We start from the raw sequence: 17,961 nt of genomic DNA, 5'->3' as shown, positions 1-17,961 counted from the left end.
AATATTACTGTGCTATAGCCTACTTTGAGATAAATGCCCCAACTCTAAGAAAATGTAGCATAAGAGTGCCAATAAAATCCCCACAAACTGAAAACAATTCATGTTTACTTGTGTCCACTTTTATTTAAAGATCCATCCTTTCCCCCTGTGAGTGTCCTTTGTAATCTATGTTGCTCTGAATACAGAGGAAAGTTAGTGTCCAAGGCTTTCAAGGTGTTTCCTTTGCTGGCACAATGCATGTGAGCATGTGGTGCCATTGTGAACTGAACATGAGCTCTTCACTGCTACCCATAATGCACTGTGGAAAAGGTAACACCCATTCTGTTTACTTGGAGGAAGCCAGAGACGGAAAACTACCAGCCTGAAGAGAGGAGAGGAAACAAATCCACTGCCAAAAAAACAGAAAAGAAGAGAGTTGGTGCCGATTGTCCTCGTTAGACGTGAGCCAGTTGTTTTTTTCCCCAGTAAACGTGGATTTTTATAGATACTTTGGACACTTTGGAGTTTGTTTCTCTACCTTTTGGCATTAACAAGGTGTGAGTGAGAAAAGTGGGACGGTCAAAGTAATGGGAAGAGCTGCAGTGTTCTCCATGTATGGACTCCAACTCTGTTCATATGGTAAATAGAGGGTTACATGGAGCAGTAGTCTTGGAGCAGTGGGGGGAAAAGGGAGGGAAAGGAACAAGGGAGAGAGAGTGAAGAGATACACTACAGGACTTTGGCCTGCTTCATGTGCAGGAGGCAGGACTTTCACACTGAGTTTAGAGGATACTGGATCACACTACAAAGAGAGAGGAAACAAAAGAGTTGTAGTGAGTGCCATGCTGTGAATGAACTGAAGTCCTAGTTTTCTTCAATGGGGTTTTCCAGTCTTTCACTTGACTACCTTTGATTTTTCTTTCACTTCCCTGTGGGTCTGAAAGTTCACCTAGTGCCTTCCTGGCTGTCATCACCACTTCATACTTTTGTTTCCGGATAATTGAAAAGCCAAGATGCCCACCAACTTCACTGTGGTGCCAGTGGAGGATGCAGAGGATGGCGGCACTGGTACATCTGCAGCTGGAGGCAGCAAACCTGCCAGTTTGGGCAACATTTTTGGGGAGGAAGAGGATGAGGACAACTTACAAGAACACCATTCAGGTAGGAATACGGAGCGGGACAAAGCCTCTTCTTTGGCTTGTAGACATGCTCTATTCATAAATGTAGGGAAGTCCGTTTTCAGTTCCCTCTTATTACTGTTAAGGTCATGAGGAGCCTTTACCAACATGCATTAGGTGTTAAAATGTCTAACTCTGATAAACTGTATGCGTCAGATACATGTTATGGCAGGCACATTCTGTACACACATACGTACAAACACACACACACACACACACACACACACAAACACAGTGTTTAAAATGTGAGGCTGTTTAACTAGCTAGAACTTGCAGGGAAGCTTGATGGTGTGGTAGGAAGGTGGGATTTAAGTCTGTGCAATCCTGGTTGATGGTTGGGGCTGTTTGCTTTATCATGGCTGCAGGCAGTGTTGGGAAGGTTGCTTTGGAAATGTAATGGCTTACAACTTAAGTTACCCTATTTAAAATGTAATAGAAGAGTAAGTATTTCAATTAATTAAAAGTAATGTAACTTCCTACATTTAATTATTTATTACTTTTCTAAATTTCTAATGATTTATTTTACTTGTTAACCATTTGCAAAAGACAGCTTGAGAGGCTATTTAAGTGTCAGACGGGTGGCGCTGCAAATTCAAACATTAATCAATCAAAAGCATCAGAACAGCATCAAACTTTCCTTAATGGCTGTGACTGGAAATAGCAAAAGGAAGACTTTGTGCACATGAAGAACATGCAAAGCAACAAAATGAATATTAGTCAACACATAGCAGAGCTTTTTACAGAAAATATTCAGATGGAACCAACAATGTAGGCTAATCGGGAACATATGCATATGTAACTGTAATTTAATTACACTTTTTTTCCCCCAAGGAACTGTAATGAATTACAGTTACATTTATTTTGTTATTAAATAATGTAACTGTAAATGTAAATTACATGTAACTAGTTACTCCCCAACACTGAGTGCAGGGATGTAAGTGTTTTGGCTGGCAAACTATGTGACACAGGTACCAAGGTAGAAATGTTAAAATATCTTAATTTCATACTTTTCAAGGCTGATTCTTTTACATTCAAACATTATTGCAATAGAACCTATTGTACATAACATCTAAAATGCATGTATGGTTTGTCAATTTTAACTTGGTTGCCTAAGAAAATAAATTTGAAGGTGTTTATCTACAAACTATCTTATATGAATTACACTTATCTCTGTTTTTCTACACGTCTATCTGTCTACAATTAATATTTATAATTAGAAGATAATGAGTTAATTAACAGTTCGATACATTTAAATATGTGCTACTTAAAGTTAGCACCTTGTGAGGCAACTTTTTACAAACACTGGTATCACTCAAACTTCTGATGAACCCTTGCAGATCTAATGGTTATTTTGTGCTATGGGACAGTGAAATAAAGGCTGTCCAAAAGCACCTTCTCTAGTACATTCATTCACTACTTCCTATATAACAAACACTCATTCTAATGAGCAGTAAATATACATTTCAGACAATAACGAATCATCGTCATTTTGCGATGACAAATGTAGATCATTTATAATATAATTTGTGGTGTTGAGTTGCAGTAATTCTTGTGTCTTTAATATAAAATGCAACACCTTTTTGGGATTGTTGTCATTTTAGTTGACTTTTCCCCCTTCAATTGGGAGGAATTGGGAGGCACACTAGTAGCATTTAGACTTTAAAACCCCTGTTGTATACAGCTGGCGATGGTGGAAGGTGCTGAGCAGCTGAGGTGTAGACTCTGAGTTGGATGTGGACTGCTTCTCTCACTTCTCCTTATTCTTCTTCCTTTAACTGAGGAAGTGGCAAATTATTTTCCTGCCCCAAGTGCCTGTTTTTTTTTCTCTGGAAGCGAGACTTCAGGCTCCTCCTCCTGCTCCTCTAGCTGGGCTGGGTTTGACTGGCTTGACTGCCATCTTCCTCAGCCGTATGCATGGTGGCAAGCTTGAGGTTGGCTGTCGTCAGTTCCTTCAGTCTTGTTTTCAGGCCCTCCAACTCATGACGCAGGGCATCCTGCTAATCCCTCAGCCCCTGCATCAGCTCCTGATCCTCTCTCAACTTTTCAGCTTGAGATTTTTTTCTCTGCCTCAATTTGTTGCTTTTTTGTTGCTTCATACTCTTTATGGAGCTTGTTGGTCAGATACTCTCTACCCTTCTGTCACAAACCATCTCCAGTCAGAGCATGGGATAAAACATAAAATGACTGACAGGTTGAACACAGCCACACTGCCACACAAAATGTAGCTTTTGATCTACTTTCAAACTTTTAAATGGGGTTGCCAGACTAGAGCTGAGATTAAAAGACACATTTGTCCAAGGAATAGGTTATACTGTAAATGTGTTGCCATGGCTCTTAGCAATAACAAACCAGGGGTGCAAATTAACATTTTGGCTCAACTGCTAAGTTGGCTGGTAGATGAAAAAAGCCACCAGCCTAACAAAATTTTTTACCGGCCAAAATAATAAATTGTCTTTTGTGACAATAAATTTGTTTCTGTCCTTTTAATTGAGCTAATAAGGTAATATGTCAAATACAAACCTAAAGAAGAGGCCAGAGGGGAATTTGAAGCAAAATTATATTATTGATATTAAATGTACTAAAAACATAACGTAAATTGTTTTATAAACTTACAAGATGCTTATTGATCATTCAACTTCTTATCACTGCTGACTCATGATTTATCATTTTCTACAATCACCCTCTTCTGGCCTCCTGGTTCTGACAGAGTCCTGGTGCCACAGCATCACAGGTTTTGTACAGCCTATGGATCATTCTCCTTGATCTCTGGGGAGGACAGCAGAACATTCGAAGATGTGACAGCATATCAGACACTGACTGGGTGCCAACTACCCAGCTAAAAGCTAAAAACACTCCTAGTACAACGAATTTAAATTAGCTCATCAAACTAGCAGCTTTCACGCTGCCTTATTTCACGGGGGTATTGCGCCAATCTGCCGGCTTGCTGCACTTTATGAAAGGTATGGAGCATATTTTATCCACCTCTGGGCAGGGAAAGTTGGTGATAGAGACAGAAAGACGGAAGGATCTGTTTGTGAAAAGCCACAACCGCTATGTGAAAGCACACATGGTGGCGGGATAAAGGCTTTTCCCAGGGGATAAAGCTGCAAACTTTTGTCCAGTATGAATAAGCGAATGCGATATAAATGCGGATATTCTATTAAGTGCGACACACAACCAACCAGAACGCCGGTACACTGCAAATTATTGTCAAGTAGAAATGAAATACCGAAAATATTTACCCTCCACTGTGACGGGTAGCCTTCCAACATTTGGCCGCCAAACGGAAAATCCACCCGCATTTGGCGGGTGTTAATTTCCATCCCTGTAACAAACAGTACATTATTAAAATTAATAAATAGCTGCAATTTGTAACAATATGACCAATATGACACCTACCAATAGTTAAGGGTCAGGATAGTACTAACAAATAAAGCATGAACGAGAGATGCAAAACTATGAGGAAGTGCAAAACATGGGAAGAGGTGTTATGGTTGGAAAATTCTTTGTGTCTGCTAGTGTTGGAAAACAAACCAGCCTCCAGTGGCAGCTGATATGGGTAGAACAGGGTCCGGCCCTTATTTATATACAGGATGTTTGTTGAGTATTTTGTATTTTGGGTGTTTGGAGTGTTTGGAGGCTCACCAGACAGTTTGAATGTCATTGAAAAAGCAGAAACACAACAGATTTTACAGAAACAAATGCCAAAGGTGATATGTTTATTTCAGGCAACCCCTTTCACTTACACATAATCATTTAATTAATTATTAATACAAAAATACTGATTACCGCAGCTTTAATTTTAGTTAGTGCAGCTTTAAGGTTTAAAGTAACCATGTCCAGAAATTAGATTCAAGTAAGCAGTCCCGCCATTTTACAATGAATGAAATACTAGGATAGGAAAGAGGTAAGAAATGACAGATCCTACTATAGGTGTCATTTATACTGGCGACGCTGGGGACATGTTCCCACCACTTTTTTAAATGGCAGATGTTGTCCCCGTGACTTTTTGAAAGCATTTGTTAAAAATGTTCTAAAAAAAAAACAACAAGAAATGTTTATTGACAAATAAAAATGCTTTGTGAAAGGTTTATTTGCACAATAAGACAACCTGCAATGCAATGTAAATATAAAAGAAACATCTGCGTTGTCCAAAAAAAGTAATTTAAGCTAAGAAAATAAGAATAAGCCACCGATTACTGCATTATATTCTTTAAATAATTTAATGTTTCCTTCAATATAAATAAAGACATTTCCACCATAAATTGGTGCAGAAAATGTCTCCAGAATGCAAAAAACAAATATTTTTTCTTAATAGTATGAAAACATATTCTTGTCTTGTTCTCGTGACTCCAATATCCTACTATTCAAGTGTTGACAAACAGTAAATCAGTATGTTCTGTGTTCAGGCAGTTTCAATATGAGTTTATAACCTGTAGGAATATTGCAGGCTAGACCTTTGGTTCCAGCAGTGAGGTGTTCCCATTTGTTGTAATTGCTGATAGATTTCAGCGTGTGCGTATGTGTGAAAAGTGTTTTACCCCACCACCCCCCACCCCCTTGAGTCTGCGTCATGCATTTTGGTCTGTGTTTACATTCCACCACTGGGCCAACGTGCAGAGCGCACAGTGTATGATACTGGGACCAGATACTGTGTGTGGAACAAACAAAACCAGGCTCCCTCCTCTTACTGGTATTTATGGTTGCTCATAGCTCTTTAATTTACTGATGCTTACAGTTATTGTCCATGGCGACTTCAACAAGAAAATCTCAGCCATGAACTGACTAGCTACAGACAGTTTATTAAATGTCTGACCAGGGAGGAGAACATTCTGGATCACTGTTACACTACAGTAAGCAGTGGGGACAGGGACAGGTTTATGGAGTCAAAGTACAGGTTTAGAAAGGCGGTGCGAGAAGCTAAACGACTGTACTCAGAGACTACAATACCAGTTCCCTGCCAACAACAGCACTCCTGTCTGGAGAGGCTTCAGATAATGATAAAAAGTCCCCCAGCCCATTAACGACATGACCTGGTCAACAAGCTGAACCAGTTTTGCTGTCTCTTTGAAAGACAATGACACAGTCCCGACACCATCCCCCATGACTCCACCGATCAGCCCCACAGAGCCAACAGGTCTAGAGACAATGCAGTAAACATGGCCCTTCACCTCATCTTCCAGCACCTGGATTCCTCAGGAACCTATGCCAGGATCCTGTTTGTGGATTTTAGCTCCGCCTTCAAAACCATCATCCCGGCTCTGCCGCAGGACAAGCTCAGCATGCCTGACTCCACCTGCAGGTGGATCACAGACTTCCTTTCCAACAAGAGGAAGCATGTGAAGATGGGAAAACACGTCTCTGTCTCTCAGATTTCCTTTTCCCTCTGCTATTCACCCTGTACACCCACAGTTGCACCCCCAGCCACCAGTCCTTCCAGCTGGTACCAAGATGGTTTATTGACCATCTGGTGTCCTGGTGCAGCCAGAACAACCTGGAGCTCAGGTCTCTTACGACAATGGGGATGGTACTGGACTTCAGAACCCACCCCCATCACCCTGTATGACTCTGCTTCCTGGGCACTATTATCACCCAGACACCTCATCTCCTCCATCACTATCTGGTACGCTGCTGCCACCGCAACCAAGGCAGACTACAGTGTGCTACGGTGTGAAAACTCAGTGTTCGCCTACTTGTTGGTCAGTCCCAAATGTTTGTATTTTGTAATGTGGATAACTTTCTTCCCAGATGAACATAGTGGCGAAATCTATTCCTACTTTGGTACCTGTTACATAAACAGATAGGATTAATCTGCAAAATTAGCGGTCTGGTGGTTTGCATGAACAAGGTGGCCTGGGATGTAGTTGATGGAGTCAAATTCCCAGCCTGAATTACTGTGCCCATGAAGGCTTTAATTGTGTTGTATTCATCAACTTAGTGTACAAAGACAGGGCTGGCAGCATAGTAGCTGTCACGCACAGGTGGAGATAAGCAGTGTGGGCCAACTTTCTAAATTCCCCAGATTTTTTTTCCATCAGGACAATCTCCTCCGGAACTGCAGAAGAGATACAACTGTTTACACAGGCTCAGTAGCTCAGTTTATCATGAGTAAACTGAACTTGATGTGAAAAATAAATATACAGACAAAATTTCCACATTGTGAGTGACAGACCAAACTATCCATTTAATGCGAGTGCTGTATACTATCATAAATTCCCCGTGTTAATGGCAGTACTCGTTAAGTCTTTTATTGTAAAGGCAGAAGTCACAGAACATGCAGCGCACACACATAATATGCAGCGCTGATTAGACAAGATGCAATCTGTATAAACAACATCTCAGTGTCATCATTTTCCAAAACAGTGTCCCATGACCAGTGTCATGTTTCATATTGTTCTACTTTCTGCTAGTGGTAGAAAGTATCTTGAAGAATTATTTATTTATTTATATATTCGAGAGTAAGTGATTCTGTGGAAAGATTGTTGATATTTGAACAAAACTGCCGAACAACTAGACACCTCCCCTCTTAAACTGTCTCTGCTACCGTTCATGTGCACGAGCAATAACGCCACCTGTTGCTGATTGGCTGGAACAATGTTGTGGGGAAGACCCACACCACTTTCTTTGATTTTCATTTACAGAGTGTAGGAAAGCCAGAGTACACACAAAAGGGAGGGCTAGCGAACTGTGACTAAATATTTGCTGAATTAAACAAAAAGTGTAGGCCTATTGGATTACACTCACTTACTAAGCAAAGATTTGAAGTTACAAACAGGTTTCTTACCTAAAGATTGTTGTCTTGGAACGTGTTAGCTGTACAAGAGAGTTTCCACATGTGTTAATAAATAATGGTTGATCATCTGAGATCAAACATGCATACAAAACTTTGGGTAAAACTGTCTGAAGACTGAATGGCTGAAGATTTTTATGATTAAAAGCTTTATCTTAGGCCCTGTCCCAATACCCACACTACGCCCTAAGGTCTTCCTCGAAGTGGACACTTGTTTAAAGTGCACTTAGCGGAGTAAGTGCGCAAGGGCCCGAAGCTGTGAAGAGCAGAATTGGGACAGTTTTGTACACGTCACTATCTACGTCACTTCTGCTGTGATCAGGAGAGCAAACATGGCGCTTGTAACTGACAACTTCCCTTTAAATTTGTTATACCCAATAAAGTGAAAGAAATGCATTACAAAATCACGCCTAACATATACCCTACTAACCAAATGTTGTCAAAAATGTGAGTTCTGCAAAGATGAAGACTAGACAATTCTGAAAATTTGGATTACTTTGTAACTCAAACTAATCATTTAATCAAACTAGAATCTGTAAAATTGTTAACTTACTCATCTTATTAGGTAAGTACCAGATCAAGTTCTCAAGATCCCGACCATCATTCGAATTATTTAGAACAGAATTCCGAAAGTATTGTGAGTCTATCCAATTTATAAATGACAGCTACCTGGCTGCTTGCGGTAGCTTCATATTCACTATACAGACACGAGAGTGGCATTGGTCTTTTCATCTAACAACCACCATCATCCTACAGAAAGCAAATAAGCGTATTTCCCAAAATGTCAAACTATTCTGTTAACTTTTTCTTTAGCCAGAGATCTATTAGAGTGACTAGAGAGTGAAATGGAGTATTAAAAATGTAGTAATGAAGTTCTGCCTCTATTGAAATGGCTGAAGAGTACAGCCATAACAACCTTGTCGTTAAACTTTAGCACACCCACATAACTTTCAGGGCACAAATATACTAATAAACATATAAGAAATTATTCATCTACAAAAAGGAAAATTATTCCACAGGGGACATTTGTATAGAACACCCATTTTTTTTTTTAATTATTCATTGGGAAACAACATGGCTTCTCCAATATAAATGTGTTCTCCCCAGATTGAGTGCATTACAAAAATGTGCGTAACATTTATTCCCCCAACAAATCTCAAGATTTCTGGATATTAATAATAGTATTTTGACACTCAAACCAATCATTCAATTAAGCTTAAAGGAGAGCTATTATGCTTTTCGACATAGCTCAACGACAACAACAGCCTGGTAACATGCTTCAGGTCTTAGCCAATCAGAAGACAGTGGGCTTTGAGAGGGGGGACCTTAAAGAGACAGGAGCTTCTACAGCTTGTTTCAGACAGAGGCTGAAATGAAGGCCTACGTGAAGAGTCAGTATAAAACAGAGAATTTTTTTTTTAACTTTGAATCATGCAAAACTGACATAGGAATCACAGAACTACAATATAGGACCATAAAAGCAGTATAATAGGTCTCCTTTAAAAGCCAGTGATGTTATTTTATATACACTGAAAGCAAAAACCAGAAAGATCAGAGCTGTTAAGAGCTGTCAGTTTCACTGCTCAATCATTGGGCTTTTAACCCTGAACACTACCAGGCACTTCTAGCAAATGTAGTACAAAGATTGTTTAGCATTGTTTCCCATGTGTTAGACTGGTGGGGTGGGCAAAGTGCCAACAGAGGATGCCATCATGCTTAAAAACCTCTCATGGCCAGTGATTAGTTTAGTTAGCCTCAACAAGCCAGTTTGACACACTAAATTGTAGAGTGTGCACGGTCGGATTAGGGTTAAACGTTGGTCACAAGGTACGTTAACTGTTTGGGATCATTCTATCACTTCTTTTAGATTCATTATACAACTTAGACTTACTTCAACACCCAGAAATCCTATAAGGTGTCTTCAATAGACTGATCACGTTTACCAGACCAGCTGGTTTTTCGTGCTTTGTACCAAACGAAACCAAAATGTACAAGAGATACATAATACCAAACCTTAATGAGTCAGCTTTCTCTGGAGAGAAAACAACTTCACTGCTTTTAGCACATCACTAGGATATTACAGTCAAAGGGTAATTTTGGTATATTTCAACCTGGACCCTATTTTACCATGTTTTTGTGTCTAAGTGAACATTAGGGACAACATTTTTTAAAACTGGTCCAGTATTGAGTGAGCGTGCTGCAGCAGCATAACAGGGCTGCATTGTAATCCGTGTGGGCAATATTGCCACGTCAAAGTATGTCCAATAAAGTGCTTGCTTTTGACACCGACTGACTGAGATTCTTATTACAAGTGTCTGACAATATTATGGAAATTATCTCTATAGAGATAGACCTTTTTTGTTTAGCCACCAAACTCCCTTGAGAAAAACAGCAATTATAGAATAATATAATATTAGATTCATCACTTTGTGCAGGCAGAAAGATGTCTAAATGTATCTCTCTGGGCAAATATGACCAATCTGCAGAATCTCAATAGGGAAGAAACATTCAGTGATAAAATACACATCATTAGAATTTATCTTGCACAGGATACCAAGATGAATTTGATGTGTTGACGTGTGTTAATCATTTAGCAGCATGATATACAATTCTATATTGTACATAGCCTTTTTTATATATAGCCTACTTGATGAACTAAACCTAAGCCCTATCCACAGGAAAAAACCTGGCCTAAAACACCTAAAATAACATACCCAAAATAAATCGGGTATAACTCATCAACCATAACTATGCATATTTCTCCTTTTGATAGGTCAGAAGCTAAGGAATATGAATCCACTGTATGTAAACCTATTTCTATTACCATTGCAGAGTAAATGGAATACCTGTGTGCAAACAACTGAACCATTAGTAGTGCTCTAGTAGTTATTTAAAAAGAGTCGTTTTAATGAAAACAAGTGACATAAATATACCTTACTCATTAACTATTTTGTCATCTAGCTACATAAATTGGTAATTTGCAAATGTCAGTAAATGTTTAATAAATTCTGTGCAAAGAAGATAACTTTAAGAGATTGTTTACAGTAATCAGCTACCTAATAACATTGGCGATATATGTTGAAATAAATTTACATACAGTTACAACAGATTTTACTACATGATAGTATGTAGCCTTTTAAATACAAGCACATATTTTTCACGTTGCCTTTTAGTTTATGGTTTTAACAATTACAACGCGAGCTTCCATGGGAGCTGTTATTGTTGTGTGAAATCATTCTGCTCCCTGTACACAAGCAGCAACCCCGACTTTGAGTGGCGTTGCACTTTTTGTAGTTGAACAGTGGAAATTCCCGAGTTCCGAGGTGTCTCGAACGCACCACGATTACTAGGGGTTTTACTATAGACTGTACCGCAACAACAACCACACATGGACCCGAGCTACAAAAACAGCAAAGGTAAAAGTTTAAAAATGGTCCCATTTGTGAGTAAAATAGACGATACAGCAGGTTGTGCTTTACCTTGAGACTGAAAAGTTGCTAACAAGGCGACCTGTCAATTTAACGTTAACGTTAACTTGTCCGTGAGCTTGTTTTGACGGTAAAAGTAAGTTAAACTGTAGCATTTTGGTCGCCTAGAAATGTCTTATTCAGTGGTCGGTTGTTCTAAAAAAAAGTCGGATGTTAATATTTTTTTTACAATAAGTAACTTACATTTTGTTTTGAGCCCGTTTCTTGCTAGCCAAAATTAGCATCCCAATGAATATCACAGTTAAAAATGGATACACATTACTAACCGAGCTGGTTAGCTTAACCCACTTGTTCCCCATAAAAAGGAAGATGGCAAAAAAAAATACAATACTCCTGGCTTCAAAAATACATATGTGCCCAGACCGGTCGAACTTGGGAATTTCCAAGTTAAAATACCGGACCTCAAAGCGTTTCAGGTACGTGATGGTGCATGACGCCAAATGTAAACAATAAACATGGCTGACAGTGACAAACTTGTGTTTCTTTGGCAGGTTGATGCACAGTTAAACCCTCAGCTGCACTTTTGAGTTAATTAAAAGGATGGCCATTTTATTAAAAACAAGTGATAAATATACGTTTATACCGTTAACCCTCAAAATGTGTAGGCTATATTTCCAGATGTTTTCACATTTCTTGTTTACTGTAACAAGCTGCCTAAATAACATTGATAAAATATTTCAGTGCTGTGACTTCTCATAACACATTTGAGGGGTCGTTTGTGTGGTTAGATTGAAATGAGACATTACTGCGGCCATGCACCGTGTTTAGTTAAGTTAGCTCTGCTTTTTGCTGCATGCTCAGTCAGATGCTTGATGTTTGACTTGTTTCGTTTTGGTGGATAGCATGAGCTTTTAGCCGAGCTTCTTCCCGCTGAGTGTTTGTGTTTGCTTGAAAATATGTTGTTACATGATTAGCATTGATGGAAGCTGCACATCCTGCCTCATGCCGCCGCCCCCTTTTGGGTGAATGCACCCCTCTAATTTGACTTGCGAGAAGTGCAGATTCCGGAGTTTTTATCTAACAATAAATAAAAAATATTAGAAAACAGTATTGGGTTTTCAGTGACATAGGAAGACATCTTTTTCTGGTTATCACAAACGAGGCTTTCTCTGCACACCTGACCTCTCTCTGAGATTTTGTTAAAGTAAGAGAGTTTAGGTTAAGGAGTTTGTTTTGAAGGTGAATCAATGTTCAATAGCATACAGTAATGTGTATTAGTCTGACTCCACAGCTCAGCAATACTGTGACACTGTGTGTGCACTTTACTGTACTTCCTTTAAGTGCTAAACATGAACACACACCGTGTTTATTAGAAAAATAAAAAGAGAGGAGACGGTATTTCCAGCAGAGATTTATTGTAAACATGTGTCTCCTGTGACACAGCAGATCAGCGGCGTGTTAGTATGTCTAACGGTCAGATCTTCATATTGAACAAATAAAACAATAACACAAATAAATAATAATAATAATACCATGGAGGAGATCTGGCAATATTCTGGTGAGTTTGACTATTTGAGTGACTGGATGTGTCTCTAAAATGTTCAATTGATTGTACACTTTGCCTAAAGAAATGCAGTATACAGTATATGTGTGTGTGTGTGTGTGTGTGCACCAGTATGCACATGTCCATTGATATAAGGTTTTATGTGAGTGTGTGTGTGTGCATCAGTCCTATGACACACTGCAGTGCTTAACCATATTAGTGAGTTAGCCTGTTGTGTGAAGTCTTACATTATTGTTAAAAGGTCCCGCTTCCCCCATATTGCATATTCCCCTGAATATGCAGACAGTCACACAAGGTTTACTGCCATGTTCCTGACACTGTGATCAGAGGTGCTGTATCTTGTTCTTTCAGATGGCACTTACATCATGGTGTGTCACAAACTATCTGTGATATAGTCTGAGATAAATATTCATCCATTCCCTTTGCAAAAGAAGGCAGAGAAGTCAACCTACATTCGTATTTCCCTTTTTCAGTCTTGTGTATCCCTTTGCATCGTTCATATTCACAAAACAATAAACAGCTTAGTATGGATACAGAGTGGCTGCAGAATTCTGCAAAGCTAAGACTGATAACAGATCTAACCCTGAGCTTAACCTTTACATACTGTGGCTTTAGATTTTCCAGATAGACCCTTTCAGTTTGTTTAAAGGACTGAGGTTCTGACACAGAGCCTGCTGCAGGCGTGAATATTAGAAAAACCAGCCGTCATACTTAAATAGTCTTCCCAGTTCATGTCATGTGCACCCACAGAACACTGTCCTTATTAAGTGGTCTTCACTGAGCTGTGAACCGGTGTTAGGCCTTGGGTTCTTCAAGGCGATAAAGACAACAGTGTGATGTAGTGTGATAACATACCAAACCTAATAAACTGCGACCACTGCATGACAACCAGAGGCAAGAGAAACCAAATTGAGAAGCAGCTTTAAAGGCACATTTTAATGTTACTCTGTGCTGCAGTGTATTCAAAAGCTAATTGTAGCAAAAATCTAAACTGTAGCAGAGCTTTAATTTGTCTCAAAGATAATGAATTCGTTTACCCTGAATCAGTATTGGACTCTATTATAAAGTGTTTTGTGTTGAGCGCTCTCACAGATACAGGTGTAGCCAGATGTTAGATGGTTCACTGGCCCGATGCTGCTTTTACACAGGCGAAGTAGAAGCCCCGTTTATTCACAAAATCCCCACTGTTAACAAGATGACTTGTTAAAAAGTTGCCAAGAAAACCAATGTCAAAACATTATCACTGGTTCTGGTAAGCAGTATCCAGGTTCCCTAAGCTCAGTATTCTGTTAAAGATGAAATAAAATAAAAAAACTGTGTTATAACATACTTATTAAGTTGTGTTCTCCATAAGTAAATTCCAGACAGCAGCATGTATCAAAAATATGGCTAATATAAGGAGGAATATGACGGCGAGGGAACCACCAGATGAGCCAGTTTGATCTAACATTCCTCAAAACAGATAAAGTGAATCATCAAACCTAAATGTGGCATTTTACTGATAACTACTGTTTTTATAATACTGACAAATCACAAGTCATGTCTGACACAAACCAACTAATGACGTCTACTGGTAGTCATTTGCTTTTGAAATAATAAGTAAGTTAACTGCCTGGCTAGCCGCTAAGTTACAGATCACTCTGTTGGTGTTTGTGAACCCGTCCTGTCCACTGCCACTACTGTAACTAATTACTATCATACTACTAGGACTACGACTACAGTACATCACTGCTACTACAGTACAACTAACGGTGCTACAGCTGTTACCAGCTCATTAGTGTTTGCAGCTTACATTGTGTTTTTATTTTCTGTATTTCCCACAGGAGATGAAAGTCTAAGAGAGTCATTCATCAACTCAGACAGTGACAGAGAACACTATTATGAAGGCAAGAACATGGCCCTATTTGAGGTAAGACAAAACAGATATTTTTCCAAATGTACACTGTTTATGATTGTCCACTAAGCTGGTGTATCTAAAGCAAATTCATTGTTGCATAAGATCTATGGTAGAGGAATAACACGTAATTATTTTGTGTGATATAAAATATGAATAACTAATAACATGTATGTTATTTAAAGTTTCTCACACAAAAGTTAAACACAGGTATATGATCAGACGGTTGCTGGTTACATTACCTCCAGATGGAAACGTGTGGGTTATAATAGTAATGATAATAAAAATATTCTGTTTCACACAAGGCAGCAAATTTAAATCAACAGATTATTTTATAAAAACATTAGGTTTCATTAAAAAAATTGATAAAACCAGTTACATTATTAAGTAAAAATAAAAGACAATCAAAGTAAAATCAAAATAGTTGCCCTGATGAAACTAAGTAAGTAGTTTGCAGAGCCCTGACTGCAAAGGCTCTGTTGCCTATATTTTTATGCTGGTACTTAACAGATACAAGACCTGCATGTGGACCTAAAAGTATGAACAGCCTACTAAGGTACTAAGAGGTCAGAAATATAGTGAGAAGTAAGGAGGAGCAAAACCATGAAGAGTCTTAAAAGTAATTGGTAAAATACTGGGGCCATTGTAAGGAGGCTAAAAAGGAATGATGTGGTCACACGTCTGGTTCTGGTTAAAAGCTTGACAATTATTATTAAAGTGTGTATGTGCACCTGCTTGCAGTGGAATGCTAACAATTCATGCATTTTACTCTGTCTCTCTGCAGGAGGAAATGGATAGTACCCCCATGGTATCATCTCTTCTTAACAAGCTGGCCAACTACAACCTGACCCAGGGTGTTCGAGACATGAGGAGGCCGACAGTGAGGATGGGGTCAGGAGGGTCGCTGTCACGGTACGGACCTCTTTTTTTTTTTTTTTTGAGCATAGACAATGAAGTCCTGCATTGGCAGTGGGATCTTTATTGTGCATAAGAATGAATGCATTCAGTCCGACTGCAGTGTTTTGTTAAGCCTTTAAATGCCTTCTTTTACTTCCTGGATTGCATTTTATTGTCTCACCTGAAGTGAAGTGGAGAGTTAAGCATAACAGCAGAGAGCTGATCTGGCCCTGCTGGTTTCATTTTCTTTTCTTTTCTAGGATTCCCCATTGTAACGTTTAATCACAGTTTGTGTGTATTTGTCGTTCAGCATTGACACAGGACCAGTGTCTGAAACTAACATCTGAACCATAAAGATTACCCAGTGAGATATTCACAAACCCCTTTTTGTAGCTAGCAGTTTACTGTACGGCTTTTGTACTACAGGCAATAAAACTTAAATCTACCAATTAGTTCACAATAAATCTCATAAGATGAAAGTCTTTTAGGAAATGACACATCTCTTTCACACAACACAATACAGCCCATTCTTTAGATATGCTTATGAGCTGCTTTAGCGCCTCGTGATTTCATCCCAAAGGTCAAAGTCTACAGTAAATTGTATTTAATGCTTGATAGACTCAAAAAACTCAAAAGCAAGAGTCATTTTTTAAACCTTATCTCTCTGAAACCTGTGTCTGAAGTCACAATTCCAGCTACTCGACCTGCATTAGCTCGGATTGTCACTTATGACAACTACCATTGTCAGCGTGTTGCTCAAACTAATCTACGCACGTAGCCACACACTTCATACTGTAATTACTCCGCCAAAACACTAATTGGCGGTAGCGTCATAGCATCCACTGTCTTGACTTCCGCTGGCCAAGCCAACTAACCTCCTCATTAGCCCTACACTAACTTCAGTGGGCGCAAAATTATAATCGTGCATCCCTTGGAGACTTTTCAAATGTTATCGACCAAATGCTTCAAACTCTGACAGTGAAACGAGTCATTTCGCGGGGATTGTGACGCTCAAATAAATTCATCCACCATGTTATAGCGGCTGGAATGGCCACAATTGTAAAATTTACTTCAAAGCACTGAGCACCTTCTGTGGGCTTGAATGAAATGCGATGCTACCCAGCCAATCACAGTTCTTGCGATCTTGGTCTCTGCAACAAATAGTCACATTTTTGGAGAGGTGTGCGTCAGGCTACAGCGAAGGCTACGACGTAGGCTATGGCGTAGATTCGACGCAGAAGTATGAAACAAGCTTAAGCCACAGCTGCCCCATCAAAATGTATTGGAAAAAGATGGAAGTAATCATTTCCAAATTTCACTAAATTTTGCTAAATTACATTATATAAAAATCTATTTCGGCTCTAGTAGTTTATTTGTTACTAAGGTTATATATAAGGCCCCTTTTCTTTGCACAACGAATGAGTGTCCATCCCACCGAACTTCTGTACCAGATGGACTCTCATTTTGGGATTAGCCTGCTGCCTACATGTATTTATGTCGACGACACTGACTAGTTATATTCATTCAAGAAAGTTGATTTAATAAAAACAGACTAAAGTAAAGGATTTTGTTCCAGGATTTCTTCCCCCCCCCCCTTCTTTCTGATGACATCATAAAATATAACAGATATTCAAAGCTTCGTTACAAAACCTCAATAGAAGCTTCGAATGTAAAAGAAATAACGTTTGGTACAGCCAAACCAAACACCTGTTAATTGATTAGTGACGTAGTCCCTTCTGTCTGCAGTGTAGAACAGTGTTCAAACAACTTAATATTGTTTCTTTGATAGTACCTTGATAACTGTAGTTATCAAGCTTTGAACAAAGTCACAAGATCAATCACATCTCCTTTGTTCTTAGCCTAGTGTGTGGTGTAAATAGCCTGCTTGGCGTGGGAAAAATCCATGAAATCACAAACACTCGACTACTAACATTCATATTAAGGTAAAGGTCAGACGGGACACTTGTTTAAATACTTTTAAAGCCCAGCTGTGAACTCTCCTACACCACTCACCTTCTAACTACTGGTTGGCTAGATTAAAAATCCGTGAGCCTGTAAACTTCCCCCCATTCCCTTATAAAGATAACTATGTCTGTGGTGTGGGAGGTTGGGTTTGTGCTCCAGCTGGAGGTGGAGAGTGGAGGTGTTTGTTCATTTGTGGCAACTGGAGCACCTTCTGCTGAGGGTGTTAAACCTGACGAAGATAAAGCTGCTGCTCATGTACACATCAG

General features: G+C 39.2%; 1 protein-coding gene across 1 annotated transcript; it reads left to right on the top strand.

Annotated features, from left to right (window-relative positions):
• Window positions 1-340: 340 nt before the first annotated feature.
• On the top strand, window positions 341-17,950 carry LOC119898472 (solute carrier family 12 member 7-like; the record flags this gene model as incomplete). The annotated part of the gene is made up of 4 exons (XM_038712643.1): window positions 341-1,140; window positions 14,763-14,848; window positions 15,618-15,713; window positions 17,813-17,950. Coding segments are annotated over exons 1-4 (468 nt in total), but the record flags the coding sequence as incomplete, so codon positions are not given.
• Window positions 17,951-17,961: the final 11 nt, after the last annotated feature.

This window comes from Micropterus salmoides, unplaced genomic scaffold (genome assembly GCF_014851395.1).
Source record: "Micropterus salmoides isolate LMB-PRFRI ecotype aquatic unplaced genomic scaffold, ASM1485139v1 Ms_hic_scaffold_1158, whole genome shotgun sequence".
NCBI classification, from domain to species: Eukaryota; Metazoa; Chordata; class Actinopteri; order Centrarchiformes; family Centrarchidae; genus Micropterus; species Micropterus salmoides.
This window is presented reverse-complemented; position numbering and strand designations above follow the sequence as displayed.